Raw genomic sequence first — 18,628 nt, 5'->3', positions numbered from 1 at the left:
CACAGGGAAAAACTTCACATTAGGTTATTGAAGATGACAGACTTGCAAAGCAAAACAAACTTGAATATGAGATTTTCTAGAATTCTGTTTGTTTACCACCAGTGCTTTTTTTGAAGAGCTTCTTCCCAGTGGAGGTGGAGTTGCATTTTGGTCACACTAAGACAGTTGCTAGTCATGGAGAAGATTTTGAAGAGAGAGTAAAAGCTACTTGACCGCAGTAAGATCTCAAAGATACTTGACTGAAGGTCACAAAACTGGTAATTAGATCTTATTAGAAGATAAAGTTGCTATTTCAAAATGTTAGCTGTAAATCCTGGTCGAAAACAATCTTCCTCTGAGATCGAGGATAAAATTAAAAGAATAATTGTCAGAAATGCCCACATGTAGCTTTAGGTTCTGTGGCCTTGGGAGGGTTTCCGTTATTGAGTATTTTTGCTTGGGCTGGACGTAGAAGAGAGTCTCCGGGGCAGAAAGATGTCAGAGCAACTGGCAGACAGCTGACGTGAGCCAACCCTCGCCATGGGCTGGTGGGGCTGAGTCACAGAAACCCAATTTTATGCTAAGAAATTGCCCTTTCACGTTATAGTCCAAAAGCACTTGGCTTCCTCAACAGAAATATGAGTAGTTCTCCCAACGCAGTGTTATTCAGCATGATTGTCATGATCTGTTTACAGCTGTCTCAAAACGTATTCCTCCCCCTCGCTCAGAGCCCTCCTGGGATACGAGTGCCGGGGCCGGGCATCTCCGCTCCTGGCTCCCCCCTTCCCCTTCCCCGGGCGATGCGATGGGTGCTGGCACCTGCTGCAAGGTGGCGTCTGATGCGTGCCAGCACTTAGCCCTGCCGCTCGGCACGTCAGTCCTGAGCTTCTAACGTGGAAGGCTTTCGGCATCTCTCTTTGGCAGGCAAAATGGACTGGGAGATGCAGAGAGACTAATAATGCGGTGAAATTATACTCACCCAGACTGTCAGGGCTAACAGATGCCCTTGAAGCAGGTTCAGTCGGCGTTTGGGGCCGGAGTTGAGCTGCTCATGGAGGCAGGATTGCACAGCTTAGTGCAAAGCAGCTCCGTTAAGTAGCAAAGACTGATTTATGGCCTGTTCCTGGAGCACATCCTAGCAGTGTCACACTGAGATGCTTTTGAGGGATCAGAAGATCAACCCTTGTTATTGTTTTATGGTGGTTAAGGAGCACAAGTGGGGTAAAGGTCTGTTGTTAGCACTTCACATGAACGCTACAGCATCTGCAGGCTTTGGTGAAAGCACCACCTGCCATTAAGGCTCCCAGCCTTACCCTATTGGTTTGAATTGCCTGGTCAGTCGTTTGCATTTATGGGTATAAAAGCAGCATGCCGCCTTTCCTCCTTCCCTACCATGCTTCTCGAGTTGTTCACAATAAGCTTTTTTTATATGGGTGGAAGACAACATATCTATTTCTGTATATTTGAATACATGTTGAGGAATAAAGACTGTTTGTTATTGCATGGTTTTTAAGCATTATTATCCAAAGCCAGACCCAGCCCTTTTCATCACTAGTGCAGGATGCCCTTGGCTGCAGCAGCTTTCCTACACGATGGAAGCCGTGTCACACGCTCACATGTGTAGGTATATTTTGTAGACAGCCTGATCTAAAATTGTTATCATTCTTTTGTGCATGAAAAGATGTCATGAAATTAACTCCGTAGAAAGCAACTGCCTTTTCTTGCGAACACAATTAGCGTGGATTGTCCATTCTTCTCAAAAGATCAAGTGTGACGATTGTTGCTTTTTAAAACAGTTTGTTAAGACTTCAAGACCAGATGCACTGAGCTCCAGCAACTTGCTTTCAGCGCACTGCTGTCGATTCTTTTCTCTCTCCTTAAAGCAAATTTGCTGAGAACTTAAATGGAGATTTGTTCTCCTTCTTCGTGCTCTGTAAGGTTGCTATATCTGATCACTACAAAATATCTGTTCAGTTACTGTAGTCTTTCTGAAAATACAGTTTGTGATACTTAACTTAAGGCAGTGCTGTCTTCATGATGGGTGGAAAGAGCACAGAAACTGCTCAGGGAAAAGCAGTAACAAGGAGACAAAGCTTTTGGAGTAGGTAGGTTGCTAGGCATTTGTAACTAAAAAACTTGTCTAATGTTTGTCTCAACCTTTGCTGGTTATTTAACCACTATATTCTTCTTAGATAACTGAAATTTGTAAGTTTTTTTTACATTAAAATTACATTAATTCTGTGGATTGATCATCATGTCATTTTTCATCAAAGGCATGAACAAATGGTTTGTTTTGTGTTTTTTTAAGCATTATTTTCCAAAGCTAGACCCAGCCAAATTCAAAAATCAAAGTGTTTTTTCCCCCTTTGACTCAATTTATTAAGAACAATTTTGTTTATGTGTGAGTTTACATACTTCGTGTTTCATGAAAATTACTCTTTCTTGGAAAACATTTGTGTTTGCATTCTGTATACTGAATCAGCAGTGCAGTTGGTCATGATGAAGTACTCACGGCTAGTGTTTTGTTAGGAATTGAAGAATCATGTTCACAGGCACGCATTTTTAATCTTTCCCTCTTTTCTCCCTGATGCTTCGCTCTATCCTGATGTGCTACAATTTGAAAAAAGAATTAATTTTCAACGTGACCACTGCATATGAGCCAAGGTCCCCGTGCTGTGCCTACCTTAGAGGAACTTGTTTTAAACACGATTTACTGGCCAATATCTTCTTACTTTGCAGTCTTAGAAACAACTATTGCAGTGATCTAAGGCAGAAATACAAGTGCAAAAATTAATTGTATAGCATCTAGCCAAAGCTTTTCCCTAAGTATGGTATCTCTCCAATTTATTCTCCCCTCCAGTAAGTATAAAATATGTCAGTTTTTTACATTTCACAGAGATTTCAATACATGACGCCAAAGAATTGCTTTGGGTAATAAAGGAGACATGCATAGCATTTTTGTTCTTCCCCTTACATTGCAGATACCTATTTTAGTTGTTATGCTTGCTCATTAATATTATATGTTGCATGTGTGTCAGTTCACACTGAAGCCCAACCCTGGAAGCTGGCTTAATACATGTTGCTCTCTTTTTTCCTCTCTCAATAACAATGCTTTATACTTTAGATCAAGAATGTGCTTGCATATTACGTCAAGTGCAAGTTTCTGTAGGCAGTGATGAAAAGCTTAGTCCAGGAAAGCATGTTTTGAAAATCTGCCTACCTGTGAGCACAGGTTATGTGCGCACACAGGGAAAAGGATTTCTTTCTGAAGTGTGCATAGGACTTGAAAACAAAATAAAAACAAAACAAAGAAAAACAAGGAAAAAAAAACTTTCCTAAGAGATTCAAACACCTAGAACACCCTGCAAATATGTACTATTTTCTTCATAACTTTTTTAATAGACCCGAAAGGGAAGGTGAATTATATGGACCAAGTTATGTTCTAATCAAGCAATCCTGCACCTTATTTGAAATGTTAAGTCAGATCTTTGAGTCTGTCCATTATTGGCATGGGGCACTGATTTCTACTTAGGTTTGGAGTTCTCAACAGGAACGTGTCTGATACAAAACCAATGCATGGGGGCTTTCATATTCCATTCACATTTAATTAGATGAAAATATGGCAAGAATAATTCTGTTGGTTTTTTTCCATTTGCCCTGCTCATGCTCTGCCCCCCAGGAGTACTGCTAATTGGCAAATGTTTTCAGAGTTCTTTATCAATAGCAACTTTCCTTTTTTTCCCCTCTCATCTACTGTGATTCTGTGTGGGATCCACAAAACTCAGCTTCTTCCTCCCTCTCCCCACCCAGATCTTTTCCCTGTTACAATGATGTTGTGGTACTTTCAGTGTATGTATTTCAATGAAAGTTAATGCTCAGAACACTTGTATAGTGCCAATAAATATTAGGGAATAACTTCCTGAAATGTTGAAATTAAAATGGGTCTAGAGAGTTCTCACTTCACGTTGCATTTTTTTTATTTCATTTGAAGTTTGTAATTGATGCTGTTCTCAGAAATAGCTTCCACGTCGTGGTAACTGGGAGCAGATGTGAATGCAGATAACCAGAAGTGTTAACTTGTACTGTCTGGTGCTGTTAGTTAAGCAAACAAATTTAGGTCAGCAGAGCAAGGGAATCTTTGCAAACAGCAGCCGGATAGGGTGCCCTTTGGTTCAGAATAAATACACAAAAATCCATGAAGGTTGAGATGCTGGCTGTTGCAGAACAAGAAGCTTTGTCCTTATGTGCACTGTGCCTGTCATTAACCCCAAAGCCTGAGGGAGAATAAATACTTCCTGGAGACAGATCCTGACGCCAGCCTGGACCTAGATGCTGGACTTCTAAAGCAATCAGTCAGCAGGCTTAATGTAGCAGCATTCCAGCATGAAAAGCTTCAGTGGTTTGAACTTCAAATAATTTATTTCTAAATTACTTCTACTGTAATTCTTATTAATTCAAATAGGCTTCCAAGCTGATGTAAAACTCAGTAAATGCAAGGAACAGTTTAATGAATTGAAAATAGGATTGAGTCTTTTAAAGTAAATGTAAAAAAAAAAAAAGCTTGCAATAGTTGCTTAGATGGAAATCGAATCTTAATAGCTTTGTTAATGATTTGTAGTGAATATTGCATTTATGAGAACATACCAAGCTGATCCTTGTGCAAGAACCTTGTTTTGAATGGGTTTGATAAAATTACTCCCTAGAAGCAGTTAGTGATGTTTAATATTTTTGCCTGTGCTGCTGTTGAAATATTTGAATGTAGCGTCCCTCAAGTTTACACTGGCATCTGGCTGCTGAAGAGGCGCTGGTTCTTCTGCCCAAAAATGCAAACCCTATTTTGTGTTTTACCAAAACCTTGCATTTTTCCATTATAGCCAACTTAGGAGTTGGACTGTCCCCTGCCCTGTCCCTGCACAAACACGCCGTGAGGCAGCAGAGGGCTCTGGCACGTGGTCTGGTCACCCTGCTACAGCTCCACTCGGGTCAGAGTCCTTGGTCAGATGCCCACACACCTTCACTTAATTTGACAAATTGACAGTCAGGGTTTCAAAATTTCTCCCACTTTATTTCGTTTCTTATGCCATCAACAAGTAAAGCTTACTTGCACTTGCCTCCTTGTCCATGACGTTTGTGTGCTTTGAAAGCAGACAGGATCTTGCTGCTCCGCCTTTCCAGCGCAGTCTTCTAGCTTTAACCTGATAAAGAGTATGTGGAAAAACTGAAATGCAAAATACTTTTTCAAATTATGATCCTCTGCAATCTTTAAAATGTGAACCAAATTTCTCAGTGTGCATCTGATGTAATGATTCAATTCATTAGAGAGAGAGTTTTGAGGTGATGACCTATAAATGATTACAAGACTCCCACGGCATAATTGCATCGAGTTCTTTTTTCCTGCCTCTGGACATTAATAGCACCCACTGATTAGACATTAAGTAAAAAACTAGCTCACAAAAGTATATCTGTTAAAGTCAAAGGATAAATGCCTTTTACAGCAAATTGTTCTTTCAAGGTAATTTAACAATATTTGTCTTTTTAAGAGAGGAAGCAAATTCTACTATCTCCGTGCATGTGGCATGGACCTTACACGCCTGGGGCTGACACAAGTATTAAAGCCTGGAGGGATGTGTGAAGTTCAGTGAGATTTTTCCCCAGTCCTCTACTTTTTGTTTATTATTTAAATTATAATTTAGAGAGAATGTACTGAGTTGAAGTGACTTTGCAATAAAAAACAAGCTCTGTAATTGGGCCATACAGTAGTCATTTTGCAGCTATAGACCTCCCTTCCAGTTGTTCCTCTTCAATTCGCTGATGTCCAGTACAGCCTGGGGGGGGAGAATACTTCCTTGAATTCCCTGGTATTGTAATTCTGTGTGTTTATCATGTAGGTGATTGCATCTGTTCAATGAAAATAATACCAGCCCCAGCAAAAAAAAAAAAAAAAAGGCTGTGGAATATGTTTGTTTAGTTGGTGGGGTGGGGTGGGTAAAAGGTTTCTTTATAAACCGAGCTTGTTGGAGGACACAGGGTAAACTACTCACAAGCTGATACTCCTCCCTTGCCTTCCCAAAGTTCCTCTTGAAGGAAATAAAGTCCTTCCTCACTTCAGCAGATCAGGAAAAAATCCAAGATCGTTTTGGGCACAGTGGCCCGTGGTTATGCTGCTGGACACGTACTGCACAAACCCTGACTGTACTGCAGTGCCGGCTCCTGACCTCCTGAGGCTGCCACAGGGGCTGGCACGTGCCGTGTAGATTCAAGCCTCCCAGACTTTGCACGATGCCTTTTTCCAACCCGAGGCAATTTTCTACTTTGAGTGTAGGAGCCTACTGAAGTTTGCTCTTTTTGTTGGTACTCAGTTATATGATTCCAAATGAAAATTGCTGATGTCATTTATGATTTTCATATTTCATCTTCCCTTTCTTCTTAAGGTGATGGTCAGAATTTGGTTACAGAAGATGTGACGGTAGTGGAGGGAGATGTTGCCACCATCAGCTGTAGAGTCAAAAACAGCGATGACTCAGTGATTCAGCTCCTGAATCCCAACAGACAAACGATTTATTTCAGAGATTTCAGACGTAAGTTTCATCTTTTATTATTTGGTAACAACGTTTCCTGTACCTTGCTTGCACTTGGGATAAAGCATTTGCTGAGATCTCTTCTTTTAATTTAATGTTAGACACTTAAAGTTTAGTCAATTCTTTAGAGGGCAGATGAAACAGGCAATCATAATCTTTCTCCTTAATGGAAACCTTGATGGTCCCCTTTAAAAGTCAGACCGTCTTACTTTGCAATAGGAATTGATTGTAGTAATTCAGGGTGAATTGCAATTGAGTGCCAAATATTTAGCTGACACAAACAAATTGAATAGGGCAAAGCAGAGACGGTGCAATGTTCTCAGAGGTAATCTGTTTGGTTTGAAGACTGAAATTTTCAAGACAATCTATGCCTCTTTATAGCCAAAACAAAATCTCCCATCACTGCGATGTCCAGTGAACAAGTCTGGCTTTGTTTCCTGTTGTGACAATACCATGGGAGCCTCATAGCGGCAATGAAATGTTTGAAATTCTTTGTATTAATGTCACAGCAGAGACTAGAGATGCTGGCATGTTGTGCTGAGCATTATAGAAACACATGGCAGATCACGTTCTCTTCTGAGACAATTTATGATCTACAAGTACGGGAGGGCAGTGGAGGCTGGCTCACTTCACTTGTGCTAACATTTGTGGCCTGTACGTTTAGCTGGGGAAATTTGAAATGCTTGGTTTCCAAATTCCTAAAAGAATTTAGGTAGCCGCTACTCATCAGGAAACAAATCTTAAATGATCCTTTTCCAGATTTTATCTTTCACACTGTCCCTGGTTCACTCACTGCACACTGAAATGCAAGCATATAGAAAAGGATTTGCACAGTAAGCAATTTACCTATGCATCCCTAAGCTGTACGAAGATAAACACCATGTCAAAAGATTTGGTACTGTGCCCAGTGGATTTGCTTATGTTGATTCTTTGTAATGATTTGAGAACAGAAGTATTTTATAGATCCAAACTTAAACATAAGAAGCAGGATTACAGCTGCAGTCAGGAACCCAGGGGGTGCTGGCTTAGATGTTACTCACATTTGTATAGACTTTTGACTTTTTGTTGTGAGAGGAACTGCTGCATTTGTCATCACAGCCACTGACGATCCCTTTGCTCTGCAGCGCTGAAGGACAGCAGGTTTCAGCTGGTGAATTTCTCCAACAGTGAACTCAGAGTGTCATTGACAAACGTCTCTATTTCTGATGAAGGAAGGTACTTCTGCCAGCTCTACACTGATCCCCCGCAGGAAATTTATACCACTATTACAGTGCTTGGTAAGGACCCAATAGATGCTTGTGATGAATTTTGCAAGTGCTCGTGCACGGGGTCTGGGTTGGATAAGACAGTAGTACAGGGCTGTGACTGGGGAGTTCTGCCTGCCCAGAAAGAGCCACAGCGCTCCAGTGATTTTTGGTGAAGTGTAAGTATTGTAATACTAAGTGCTCTCCCACTGGAGACCAGCTCAGCTCTTCAATAGGTCAGTGCAGCTTCGTACTTGAACTTGCAGGCACAAGAATTTTGAGGGCTACGTGCAAATACCGTGGATTGCCCAGTGGCGTGTTATGGCCATTGTGTATTCTCCCTGTCTTGCAGCATGCCCCTGGTTGCACACCCAGTGTGTCTTTGTAGGTCGTGTTGTACTTAGTGTGATTATTGGGTCTTCCCCATTTTTTTCACAGCAAATTTTTGGCTTCAAGGAATAAGCAGAGGTATAAGTGGGAGGTGTGATTTCTACTTCTAAGCCTCTGTTTTACTTGGGCAGGTCACTTGGAAATTCTGCTGGGTTTCCTGCCATATATGAAGTGGAGTTTAGCACACGCTTTGTTTTGCAGACAATTGGCAGGGATTAATTTTTTAACTGTCATATTGCCTGTCTGTAAGAACATCAAAGTGAATCATTATGCTTTTGGGGCAAGTCTGAACCTGCTAGCATCCTGGAATGGATATTGAGTGGCTTCGCAGGACCATATGTGCTGTTTAAGACAAGCTTTCCTCTTGCCATGTGTCCCCTTCCTGTAGGGCTAGAGAAGACGTATTTCTTAAAAGCAAGGGAATTTATGTTGTGATGGTTGCATCTCATTCTGTGAAGAACGAAAGAAGTCAGCCAGAAAGTAAAAGCTGTAGAAAATGTCTTTCAATAATTATCTGATTTACAGAGGAAAAATAAATTAATGCCTCATAACATGGTAGAACAATTCAGTTCATGAATTTTGTGTTCTCGATAATCTGACTAATCTGGTCATATACTAAATCTTTTCTTCTAAAACTTGGGAATTATATTACAATGAAGAAAGACAGCATTTTTGCTTGTCCATGATAATTTCTTAAGGGCAAATATTACTAACAGCATAGCTCAGTAACCTCTTATCATGTGAAGATGCGTAAGATTTTGTTTGTCTATTGACTAACTCAAGGAAATCTAAAGTTCGACTAATGGAAAGTGATAGTTCCCTATCAATTGTAGCAAACATTTTTCACATGCAATGGAACATAAGATCTTTCACTTGACATCCTAAAGTTGCTCATAGGAACATAGGAATTGCATAGGAATTGCTGTTTGCAGAGTTGAAGTTAATTCTGTCCCTTCCTTAATTCTGTCCCTTCCCCCCCACCTTGCTCATGCTTTGCAGGACTGTGGATACGCAGCTGCAAGACTGCTGTGGTTACGAGTAATAGCAACTCGTGCTACTAGAGCTATTTCTACAGATTATCAGTGGCTTTTAAGATTCTATTAATAGGAGAACCTGCATTACAGAGCATGATATAATGTAAGATCTCACTTGCTGATTAGTTTAAACCTTTCTTCTTTTATTTAATGAGATTTGGTTCTTAGGTTTTTATACATTGTCTAAGTAATGTTTATAAGCAGTTCTACTACAGCTATTACATTTATCAACAGCTTTTAAGTCCTAGTGCAGTTTCCAGTATCCATATTAGAAGTTCTCTTCCAGCTCTTCTTTGTAATCATGCATACACAAAAATGTTTTGTGGTATTTAATCTCACTGCTAACAATGTGTTTGAAATAACAGTGTTTACTTTATTCACCTATTAGCCAGCACTGCATGTCTTTCAAGTGGGAAACATAATGCACTTGATGGCTTTTTTTTTTTTTTAACATACATTATGCTTCAGAATTCAGGGGAAAGTCTGTTTTCTTGTCTTGTACTTCAGTTGTTTGTTTTTTTTTTTTAGCAAAATTTGCAGCATGACCAGTGTGTGCCTGCCTTTCCCTCACATTCATAATGCAGTGTTTTCTGTCCACCTTTATCACATACTCAGGCAAAACCTTAGTTCACAGGGCAGGCAATGAAGATAGATGTTTATTATTAGAAGACTAAGGAGGGGACTGTTTATCTTAGCTAACATTTGTACTTAGAGATAGGGTGCTGTGAAGCCAAGGGTAGCATGTCTTTCCTTTCTTCCATATTATTGACTCCCTAATTAGGAGAAAAAATGGGACAGGGCAGGGGAGTAGTTATCCGTGTCAGTACATCGTTGGTCCTCCTAGGAATTCATTTTCCACCCAAGATCTCTAAGTCATTACTCAGGCTCCTATATATTTTAAGCTATATCAAAGAGTAGTTTTGTTGATCTGCTTCTAATGGTACTTGCTTTGGAGAGCAGAGCAAAGTTTTCAGACATCCTTCTATGCAGTCAGTGTTAGAGGAGAGCTTCACACTTTCTTTTCCTTGAGTAATGTTCTTCCTTCCTCTTCCCCATGACTTTAATGTCTTCAGTGAGACTATATGTAGATTTATTCATGCTTAATTGGAACATGTGAAAATCTCCAATATGTAGCCTGTTCTGTTCTTTTTAGAGAAAAGCCACAAGTGACTAATTAGTCCATTTGATCATCTGGATGGTATTTATACATATTTGTTCTTCATTAGCTGAAAAACGTGTTAGTCGCATTTGAACTATACAGTTGCTTAATCATACCGATCAGAGCAAAGTTGAGTTTCCTTTGGAAGTTCTGTGTTTTTTTTCCCTGTAAGTACAACTCGGCGCTGCATGAACTCTTGATGTTCATTTTTTTTCTGTCTTTTGCCTCTCTAGCTACTGGTGCTTCCATGGGGAAGAGACTTCTTGTTTCTATGTCATAATTTTTAAGCTTGTTTGTCATGTCTCTGGGTTATGGTGCAGTTGTTATCACCCTGAAGCTCTGGCCTGTTTCTCAACATTACTGGATTATGTTTCATGCAAGACTCTTGATGTGTAGAGAACACTTGTCTGGGGAGAATGGCAAACTACCATCTCAGAGTAACTACCAAGTGATGCAAGAATCTGTCACTGGATGCAGAGTTGACCCTCTCCTCTCTCTGGGGTGGTTTTATGTTTAGTTTGTGGGAGTAGGCAGTGTTGTTTAAAAGGTGATGGCAGTCCAACGTGGTCTTGTGCTCAGTGCCTTTTGAGCATTTTAAATGAGCTTGATGTTTGCTGGCCTGCTTCCATTCCTTAAGGCTGAGGCTTGAAACTGAACAGCAGGAGAGAAAAATTGCCTTCTGAGGTTAGAACTGCGGTAAGTAATGCACTTCCAAATGTCAGCTTTGGTGTTTCCTCTGCCTGTCAGCACAAGTCAAGAAATGTGCATGAAGTCAAACTGTATTTTTAAATAGCAACATACACAACTGAATAGCATGGAAAACTCGAACTTGTCCATGGAGTGGTGCCTTGCTAGGAGAGAGAACAGAAAGTTAAGAACTTGATAAGTGATAATTTGTGAAACCACTTTGATTATTAGGTGGAGAGTGAAAGTGCTTACTCTGATTACTGTGAAACTATCTATCAAAGGATTTGATCGATTGAAAGATCAAGTAAATGCTGGTGGCTAGTTTACTCTGGTAGATTTTATGTTTTTTTCAGAAGATCTTGTCTTGTGTTAGTGATCAGAAAATGTCTTACTTGTCTTTTCATCAAGTATGTGTTGTGTTGTTTTTTTTCATTTTAGTACCACCACGCAATTTGGTAATTGATATCCAAAAAGAAATTGCTGTTGAGGGAGAAGAAATTGAGCTGAACTGCACTGCCATGGCCAGCAGACCAGCCACCACAATCAGATGGTTCAAAGGAAACAAGGAGCTAACTGGTAGATGTATCCTCTAAGTCACTTGTTTGTTTTTTGTTTGTTTGTTTTTACATAGCTGAAATAATTCATGTAATATTGTGTATTTGTTCTCTGCCACTTAAAAAAAAAAAAAAAGCAAGCTGTTTTAAACACCAGCTTGGGAACAAAAGAGTATGTGGGCAGACGTAAGTTATTCTTTAACACAAAAGGGCTGAACTTCGTTTCATCCTCTGCCTACTTGCCAGAATTGAATACAGGGTTCTGGAGCCATTCTGTAACTGCAGGTGACTTTGAAGAGCCCCAAAACTGTGCAAAGAATTTATTTCTGTGGTCGTTCATGTATTTTTCTGCCCTGTTTTAGGTATGAGTAAAATCATTTGCACTTCGAACTGCAAAGATTTTCAGTTCACCTTCGTATCCAGTTCTTTTGTTTATACAGTATTTTTTTCTGTGTTCAGTGGAATATTCATGTAAGATGGATTTCTCCTACTCACCAAAACCTGGTTGCTCCTGGTATTAGCACATTCAAGTCACTGACACTGATTGCATGTGTCATGCTGTTAGTTTAAGTCTGCATGTAGATGTGAGCTTGGTTGACAACACCTTTGTGCTGAGACACTGAAGGGCTCTCTACAGAAGTCCAGACTCATTACTTCAAATCCAACCCCCCTGCAAGGGCAAGATAAAATCTTCTATTTAAGTACAACACCTACAAGCATCCGAGTATGACACATGCTGAGCGTATGCTGATAAAGGTGGAATGCAAACCTGCTGCTGCTTGAAGTGGTGCCCCACTGATTTTCAGCACCTGTTGTCATCTAAACGTTATACCGATCTTCAAATGATCTCTTTCTTAGTTCCCTTTCCCATTCTGGCGGGCAGCAGTGCAATAGTATTTGACCCTTCATGCTTGACCTGTCCAGCTTCTTGATTGAGTTTTCTTGCGTTGGCAATTGAATCCCGGCTTTCCTTTATCTTTGAAGACTGCTGAGCTGAGTAGTAGCTTCTTGAAATACCAGTTCACCCTGCTGATTCTTTGGATGTTTTTTAAACAGAAGTAGGAAAACTGAAATACTTGGTTGTGGGTTGTGAATAGAGTGAAAATGTAGCTTCTCTGATCAGAAAGCCTTTCCTCTAAATATAAAGGGATGTCACTTTCTGCAGCTCTCCTCGTGTTTTACTTTAATATATTATCCAGAAATATTTTGTGTTTAAAAGACCTCTGTTACAAGTTACTCTTAATGTTTTGACTGTGTGATCCGAATTCTTAAATAAGAAGCCACAGATAAGAGAATTTGGAAGCACAGCGGAGGCACACTATCAGCAAGTGCTTGCAGAGTTCATGGAAAAATTCTTTCTCTCCTGTCTTGTCTTTTCTTTCTTGATTCAGTGTTGTGTGTTACACCACCTAGTAAATCCTGAACTATGCTTTGCTCCCACCACTGTGGTTATTCTCTTCTTCAGATGGAGTACTGCTGAAGTATTTCAGCCTATCAATACTACTTTTAATTAAGTTAATCTGTTTAATCACTTTTCTAGCTAATTGTTGATTCAAGAGTGGGAGGGGATTTGTAGCTCCATTGATTTAAGAGTTTGGGGATTTGGGGATGGTGTAAGGGGATTGTTAATCATTGTGGTAATGTAGTGTAGATTTTAATCAGGAACAAATTCTTGGAGAGGTGTGTTACTCCATACCCACGTGCATCCCGGCCATAACCTTGTATCTGAAGAGGGGAAATAGATGCTGAAGGGAGCACACCACCTGAGCGCAGAAATAAGGAAGGTGAACGTATCCAGTAGATGCTCCCCCCAGTCACTGTCTGCTTTTCTTTTTCATCTCCCTGCCAGGCAAGTCGGAAGTGGAGCAGTGGTCTGATATGTACACAGTGACCAGCCAGCTTTTGCTGAAAGTGGGACGGGAGGACGACGGGGTCCCAGTCATCTGCTTGGTGGATCACCCTGCTGTCAAAGACTTGCAGACACAACGTTACCTAGAAGTCATGTGTGAGTAGCAGAACTTGTAATGCTTTTAAGGTATAAAATTGCTCACTTAAGACCTCAGGAACCATTTGCTGTATGATTAGATAAAATTATAGTGTAGATGGAGTTTACATTCTGTTCTTTAAAAACTGAAATAAAAATGTTGGGTACCATTTAATAGGTTAAGCTATGACTTTTCCCAGCCCTTTTGCAACAGCATAAATACATTTATTCTCTTAAATAACTTTCCTCACATTGAATTTGCACCATGAAAGGTTCTGGCTGGGCTTTAAAATTGCCAGGAAAGATTAAATCTGAGTATTTTTCTTTTAGCAACCTACTTAATCTCTCTGAAAGTGTTTCTGTAACACGACATTAAAGCAACTGGCCACCATTGTGAGCTTACTGGCAAAAACTGGCCACCATGCAAAAGAAGTATTGGTATTGTGCGTTGTGAACATACAGTTCCATCTGTTTTTCTAAATTAGGGCAAGATGAAGTATGCGGAATCTGTAGCAACACCACTGACAAAGGCCTACAGATTCTTTGCTGTAATGTTCCTACCATGTTCATTGTTAATAATGCATTTTCACTTTGTTTAGGAACTGTTCTACTGTATGTGATGTTAACAGGGTTTCTGAGCAGTTATCTGAAAATACCAGTGGTCGCAAATGCGGACAGGCCTGACTTTCAGCTGTTGGAGATAATGGAGCTGCTATATGCACATGCTTCTGCTCAGAAAATGGCTTCCAAAACCAAAGTCAGACAGTCCTCACAACATGGTTTGGGTGCCTCAGAAAAGCAGGGGTATTAGGATGATTCAAAGCACATGTTCTTTTAGGTTCACTTCAACTATAACATTACATTAAAAGGGGAAGAAGAGGTTGTATTAATTTATTTCATCTGCTTCGTTATGTAGTTTCATTATGAACATCTTGGTTACAATTCTCGTATCTCTGAAACTAGAGTAAAGTAATGTTCCTATAATGAGGAAAACAGAAATGATCAGATAATACCTAGATTGGCAGATACTAGATTTCTTGTGACTGTGCTAATGTGTAATTCATTTATGCAAACTTAATGTCCATTAACATTTCTTGTAGAGCTCCATTAGCTTTAATAATACATTAGCACCTTTGTGAGGCTTGATCAAATACTTAACGGGGAAAAAAATCCTATCTTCCCTATTATGTGCAGATACTGAAATCTTCCAGGATATCTGGATATTTTCCCCTTGCGTGAAAGGGCATCTGGTTACTTTTAGGCTTCCTTTTAGAAATTGCACTGAAATCTTGATAGTTTGATGTGATAGGGGAGGATCAATGATTTGTTTGTTTGTTTGTTTTGGGAGGGAACATTTTTTTCTGTTCTTCTGTTCTTTCTCCATATCAGATAAATCTCTTCCTGGCTATTTTCATTTGCAGTCTTTACAGGATTGGTTCCATACACAGTGAAGGCAAACCACATGTAAAATACAGTTATTTGGATGTTAAACATGGTATGAATTAAAATGACCGTTTGTAAACAGAAATTATTTACAGGGACTTGACCCACGTTAGTCTAGTTAGTTGCTTCAGTGGGCAGTAGCAGATGGCTTGAGAGAAGAGTACCAGAAGAAGAACATGTAGTACGTCGTAACCTTGCAGCTCCCAGCAAGTAGTGGCTTCAGGACTTCGTGTGCTGGAGGATGTCCAGACGTTTGCATTTAATACCTACTGCCGGACCTGAACTTAGGATAGAAAAGGCAGTCAGAGCGAACTTTTACCCTTGAGCTTTTCTTGCTTCAGTCTTGTTGACTGCAGCTCAATTCTTCAGAATAACACGAGTAGAAGGAAACTTCATGTCTTCACTGACCGGCATCTCAATCAGAGCTTCTGTTGACATGAACTTAGTCTCTTAGGGAACTTAGACTCTGACAATCAGGCCTAATTGATACTTTCTCAATTGCTTTTTAGATATAGGATTTGCAATCAGAACAGATCTCTTCCAGTTGCTGTTCATGCACTTTCACTGACCATATTGTTACCTTCCAGGCAAGCAAAATGCCAAATCTCCAAAGCAGCAGCATTTAGCATTCACTGATCATGGTAGTGTATGTGGTTTTAGCTGCTTTTCTTGCAGCCACAGAGGTATAACTCAAGATCAGTCGCGTGTTGTTTGTTGACGTGTCTGCTGTTACATTCTCTCCCATTAAATCTTGCCCATTCACACTAAGGGCACAGCGGATCCACCCCTTTGGAACACCAGCAGGACATAGTAAAGTATTTTCTCAGTGGATATGGTATTTCTCTGCACTCAGCGTATCCAACTCAAGCAGGAAATGTGTTGGGGAAGTGCAGGAGGATGATGGATGGAGCCTTCTCGGATAATGAGGTATTTTTGTCTGACTAAATTTCAGGAAATTGAGAGATTTTGAAAGATACGATTCAAAAGTTTTTAAAAAACAGAACCACAGAAGACAGAACAACAACAAAAAAATTGCGTAGTTTGCAGGGTGGGGGAGGGAGGGGTAGGGTACGTGTCATCCTCGAAAACTACTCAAAACACAACCTGCAAAAGGGAACAGACAGTGACCTCAGTGTTGTTTGTGCAATCTTGAAATGAAAAAAGGCATTTTCAGAGGTTACTCTCCCATACAGTTCAGCCATTTCCAACATTTTTCTTGTTTCTCACTCGCATCTGGAGGAGACTGACTTTTATAATGCTCCTGGAGAGAGGAATCAAAGTGGAGATGAGCAGCGGGCAAGGCACGTGCTCCCATGCTGAAGGGCTGGCTCGCCTGGCTGGCTGCAGCAGCCCACAGTGGAGGGGAGGCAGGCATGTCTTCCCCCAGAGTTGCATTATTTTCCCTTCAAAGTGTTTACCTTTTCTCTTTTTAAACTGTTTTTCTTAAAGCTCGGTATGTCAAATGTTTCTTTTTTTGTAAATTAGGATCTTAAGTGTCGTTGAAAATCTGGAGCATTTGTACTTCAACTTATTTTGGTGCATTTGGAGGTGGCACCTAGAATATGTATTTATTTTATTTTATTGAAATGTTTTTCTCTGCTAAGAAAAAAAAAAGATGCAGAAATTGAAGTCTGCAAAGTAACCTACTTCACTTTATTTTAAAAACAATTCAAATGAACATTTTCGTCCGAGCTGTAGTTCAAAGAAAATTGCAGATTTGAGTTGTGTGGGTTTTTTAAGTTTCTCAGTAACTTCAGGAACGTATTTCAAAATGACTATTGGCCTTATCACCCCAGGCTGTGGTTGCTCCAGATGTCTTGAACCAGGAAGCAGGTAATCCTCTTGAAGGGGGATAGGCAGAGTAATTTCAGATGCATGTCACAAAAGTATGGGATTTGTGATAATGTTGAACTGTAGAGCACCAGGGTACCCCATGCATGTGCAGCACTGAACCCTGTGTCGCCTTAGCCATGATTTAATAAGGCAGTTGTTCACTACAGTAAATGTGATCTGTCTTGTTGTTGCCTTGTTTTCTCCATGATTATTTCCAAGCATCTTTGTAGGTGCAAAGCATGTAAAATCTTTAAGGACAGGCAGTCTTTTTTGCTGTTACCTGAGGGAGAGGAATGGCCATCTTGCTCCTCCTCTTAATGTGTGCAGGGGCTTCTCCTCTGGCAAAATAATGGAACAGTTGTGTTATCTGATAAAATTCTATAGTGTATACCAATAACTTGTTACTACACCATAAGCTAAGCTTTAAAAAATAAATAGCAGGTTCACCTGAAGCTTACCAGCACAGATACTGGGGGGAAAAGAACCTTTTGCTGTAGTTAGTGAAACTGAGTAAGACTTACTCATGCTGAGTATTAACTTGTCCTACTCAGGAAGTAAGCTATTGCATGTATAATGTGGCACATCCTGTCCCTTTGTGAATTTTTGAGTAAATGCTTCTATCTGAATGTAGGGTATGTTATTAAAAAGAAATCTCTGCAAACAAGCATTTTGTAATATTTATGAAAATCTCCTGGTAGTGCTTTTTAAAAGCAAACAGAGTTTGACAAGTGATGCCATGTACTCACAGTAACAATAACACCTCTATGCTTGATTAATAGCTGCACCACTGAACGTATAACCCTGTGCAATGGATGGCCACAATAAGTTACATGGGATTGGTTTGAAAATATATGTTGATTTCGGCTCAAGTTGCCTTCTTTTTGTCATTCGGATTATTCAGTGAGGGATGGAAGACCAGTGCGTTGAGTGTAATTTTAGAAAGGAAATGAAGCACCAAAATGCATTAAAATATCATTAAGGAATTGAATGGAACTAGATACTCTGAAATATTTAAGTTCAGCATTTGTGGTACTTTATGTCATTATTTGATACTGGAGATGAGGTCCTCATTTGACACTTTATCTTGGTTTTACTTGTTTGTTTTTTATTTTTTCTGAAGTTACAAGGAATTGCACATTCATTTTTGTAATGCCTACGTGTATACCTCTAAAACATGCATTGATGGAATCTGTTACAGCCTCTGCTGTTACGAGGGGAGAACTCTTTGCACCCAATTATGTTAAAAATCAGCTATATACGTATGCTGTCACATCTCCAGTAATCCTTATATTTCTATTGAGTACAAATATTAATTGCATACTATGCAGTGAAGTGATTAACATCAATGTAATTTATCATCTGGAGAATTCTAAAAATGAATAAATGAGTTGTTTTGTTCAGTGAGGTGTTGACCCCTTCAGAAACTTTGATTTAAAGGTTTTTTTTTTTTCTTTTTATAAATATGAAAAGCACCACAATCAGCCAAGTGTTCAGTTATTTGATTTTCTGGGGCATTAGCCACTCTTGTTTGTGACATTTCCCAGTTGGGTGCTCGTTTGCAAGCTCATTAATAAGGTTTTCTCAGAGGAGTGTTGTTGGGAATGAAGAGCATACAGTACGGTCTGGACGCTGCGTTTTGGAAGTGTTCAGCAGCAGCATGCGGCTATGTATTTAAAATGGGAACGTGCACATACAACAAACCTGCCTGTTCTCCTTAGCGCGACTGAGCGTGGCATCCCACCG

General features: G+C 39.9%; 1 protein-coding gene across 12 annotated transcripts in view; it reads left to right on the top strand.

Moving 5' to 3' along the window:
• CADM1 (cell adhesion molecule 1) overlaps positions 1–18,628 on the top strand; it is a 181,708-nt gene that overhangs the window by 116,262 nt on the left and 46,818 nt on the right. For all 12 annotated transcript variants that reach the window (XM_066981390.1, XM_066981389.1, XM_066981385.1 and 9 more), the window contains exons 2-5: positions 6,411–6,557; positions 7,682–7,834; positions 11,510–11,647; positions 13,475–13,630. In XM_066981390.1, coding sequence (XP_066837491.1) covers positions 6,411–6,557; positions 7,682–7,834; positions 11,510–11,647; positions 13,475–13,630 — 594 coding nt within the window. The remainder of the gene's footprint in view (positions 1–6,410; positions 6,558–7,681; positions 7,835–11,509; positions 11,648–13,474; positions 13,631–18,628) is intronic.

The sequence above is a fragment of the Anser cygnoides genome, chromosome 21 (assembly GCF_040182565.1).
Source record: "Anser cygnoides isolate HZ-2024a breed goose chromosome 21, Taihu_goose_T2T_genome, whole genome shotgun sequence".
Lineage (NCBI taxonomy): Eukaryota > Metazoa > Chordata > Aves > Anseriformes > Anatidae > Anser > Anser cygnoides.
The sequence above is the reverse complement of the archived record's forward strand: the minus strand, read 5'-3'. Positions and strand labels throughout refer to the sequence as shown.